The sequence below is a fragment of the Daucus carota genome, chromosome 1 (genome assembly GCF_001625215.2).
Source record: "Daucus carota subsp. sativus chromosome 1, DH1 v3.0, whole genome shotgun sequence".
Lineage (NCBI taxonomy): Eukaryota > Viridiplantae > Streptophyta > Magnoliopsida > Apiales > Apiaceae > Daucus > Daucus carota.
In genome coordinates this window covers 27,764,607-27,767,228 of record NC_030381.2, presented here as the reverse complement: position 1 = coordinate 27,767,228, position 2,622 = coordinate 27,764,607, and the positions used below count along the sequence as shown (strand labels likewise).

General features: G+C 41.3%; 1 protein-coding gene across 1 annotated transcript; it reads left to right on the top strand.

Moving 5' to 3' along the window:
- Window positions 1-411: 411 nt before the first annotated feature.
- On the top strand, window positions 412-2,091 carry LOC108204628 (uncharacterized). The gene is made up of 2 exons (XM_017374165.2): window positions 412-1,167; window positions 1,255-2,091. Exons 1-2 carry the CDS (start codon window positions 608-610, stop codon window positions 1,937-1,939), a joined length of 1,245 nt encoding a protein of 414 aa, XP_017229654.1. The 5' UTR covers window positions 412-607; the 3' UTR covers window positions 1,940-2,091.
- The last annotated feature ends 531 nt before the right edge of the window (window positions 2,092-2,622 follow it).

Sequence of the window (2,622 nt, the reverse complement as noted above, 5' to 3'; positions counted from 1 at the left end):
TATTTATTACAAATTATAAATTTATACATGTCATTAAAGATTGTTAATACATGATGAGACGGAATGAGTAATAATTAATATACATGTATCAATAACGTTTTAGGTACTTCGTATTTTTCACCTAACTTTTTTTTTTTTTTTTTAAATCACCTAACATTTTTCATTTGACGAAAAAGATGAAGATAGGGAATCAATCAACTGCACTTAAATTCTTAACTAGTCCCGGTTCATGCACATTTGCACATTTATTGGCAATTAAACTGATCCGGAGAAAACGAAAATTAAATAATTAAACTATAGCAGCTGTATAAATTATTGGCAACTTGACAGAGATGCGAATTTTTCCGCTGGCAATCTTAGCTTTTGCGTACGTGCTCACAGCTAATATATTACATTACATTCACTACATCCATATATTTAAACACACTTCCGGATATCTCTGTCTGTATTAGCTGCATGTTCACTTCCCTATCTATTTCCTCCATCTCTCTGTGTTTATCATTCACCACTCCTTAGGTAATTTTTCCGATCTCGTTTTCGTGTTGTGTACCAAATTGTCGGTCGCCTGACGAGCCGGTTCTTGAAGAGCAAGAACCTCATATTTCCAATGGATCCGTGTCCTTTCGTTCGTATTGTGGTAAAAAACTTGGCTGTGAAGTATTTGAGCAGTTCAAACAAATCAGATACTTCGTTCTACTGCAAAATGAAGATCAAGAACCTCCCAACTCAAATCTCGAACATCCCTATACAACAAGCCCAGCAGCTTCTTGATCAAGTCCATGCTTCTTTTTGTCTCAACAAATCACAGTTTGAGAAACTGAATGAAAAATCAAACCACCCGAGTTTCTTGAAGATCAAGGTTTATAAGAGAGAGCTGGGTTGTGGGTTGTTGAGTGAGAGTCTTTGCGGCTATGTTTTGGTGGATTTAAGAGGAGTTGAGAATAAGGTTTCTGTGATAAAGGATGGGTGGGTTGAGGTTGATAAGAATGTTAAGGTGTGTTTGAATGTTCGAGTTGAACCCGATCCAAGATTCGTGTTTGAGTTCGATGGAAAGCCTGAGTGTAGTCCCCAAGTGTTTCAGGTTAATGGGAATGTTAGACAAGCTGTTTTCACTTGCAAGTTTGGGTTTAAAAATTCCGGTGCCACCAATCGCAGTTTAAGATCAAGGTTAGTCTCAGTATTCAGTTTTAGTCGTATCCAGTGCACAAGACTTAGTTTTTTATTTTTTGTATCTAAAATATTGTTATTGTGCAGATCATCATTGACAGAATCAGGCAAATCGAGAAGCTGGCTAAGTGGGAGTAAAAAAGAGCAAGGCCCGAAAGAGCGAAAAGGATGGTCAATTACGATCCATGATCTCTCAGGCTCACCCGTGGCTACTGCGTCGATGGTGACACCATTTGTCCCATCAACCGGAACTAACAGAGTGAGCAGATCGAATCCAGGAGCCTGGCTCATTCTCCAGCCAGGCCAATCTACCTGGAAGCCCTGGGGCCGTCTCGAGGCGTGGCTAGAAACCGGAGATCAACTTGGCTACCGATTCGAACATTTCCCTGATGGCATCGACGCAATCACTCTCACAAATTCCACACTAAGCACCAAAAAAACCGGAAAATTTACTATTGATAACAGCAGCCCTGGTCCCTCTCCATTGAGCACTCCTAGCAGCAGCTTTGATTCAGGGACAGGGTCCTTTTCGGACGGTGGATCGGGATCATGGGCACATTTACTCTACAGAGGATTCGTAATGTCCTCCACAGTCACTAGTGGCGGAAAATGTAGCAAGCCGGAGGTTGAGGTCAGTGTTAACCACGTAACGTGCACGGAGGATGCAGCTGCCTTTGTCGCGCTGGCAGCTGCGATGAACCTCAGTATGGACGCTTGCAGTTCCTTCTCGACAAAGCTCAGAAAGGAATTGAGACAGTCTTTCCAGGATTGATTAGAATTCGTTACGGTTCATTTTGTTCTTAGCTAGGCAATTTAGTTCAATTGTTCTTTGATTTCTTCATTTTATCTCGCAGCAATTTTGGCTGTTAAACGATCTCAGAGTGTACATATCGACAAGTATATAAAATTCTTCTTTTTATTGAAGGCAAAATCTTTTCTCAAAAGTGGGCTACCATGCTCGGGAGTATGAGTGTGCTAGTAGTCTAACAAGATTAGTCGAGGTGGCGCGCAAGCTGGCTCGGACACCGGTATATATCAATCATTTTGACTAACATTTTTTTTGGACACGAAAGATTGTGATTTACATGTAAAATGGGAGGGAGAAAGTATTATTATAAGCTCGGGAATTATCCCATAAACCGATCTATGAAGTCGAAAATCCGACAGACGTTAGTTTAGTCCAGTGTACAGCCTTGAGATTGGTAATTTCTTAGGAAGAATGAGTTGTGTTGGAATCCTATGTTGGTCCAGGGTATGGAAAGTGATAGAATTGGTGTTTTGTAAGCTGGCGCACATAGGAATAGGATGCTAGGCGGGTGAGGGATCCAATAAGCGTTGCATAGTACTATTGAGATAGTTTTATAGTCACGTATAGTGGCATCAATGCTGTAATTCCACCGACACTCTGGCAGTCTGGCTGGTACAAGTTGAGAGTGGAAGCTCGGAGCACGCGAG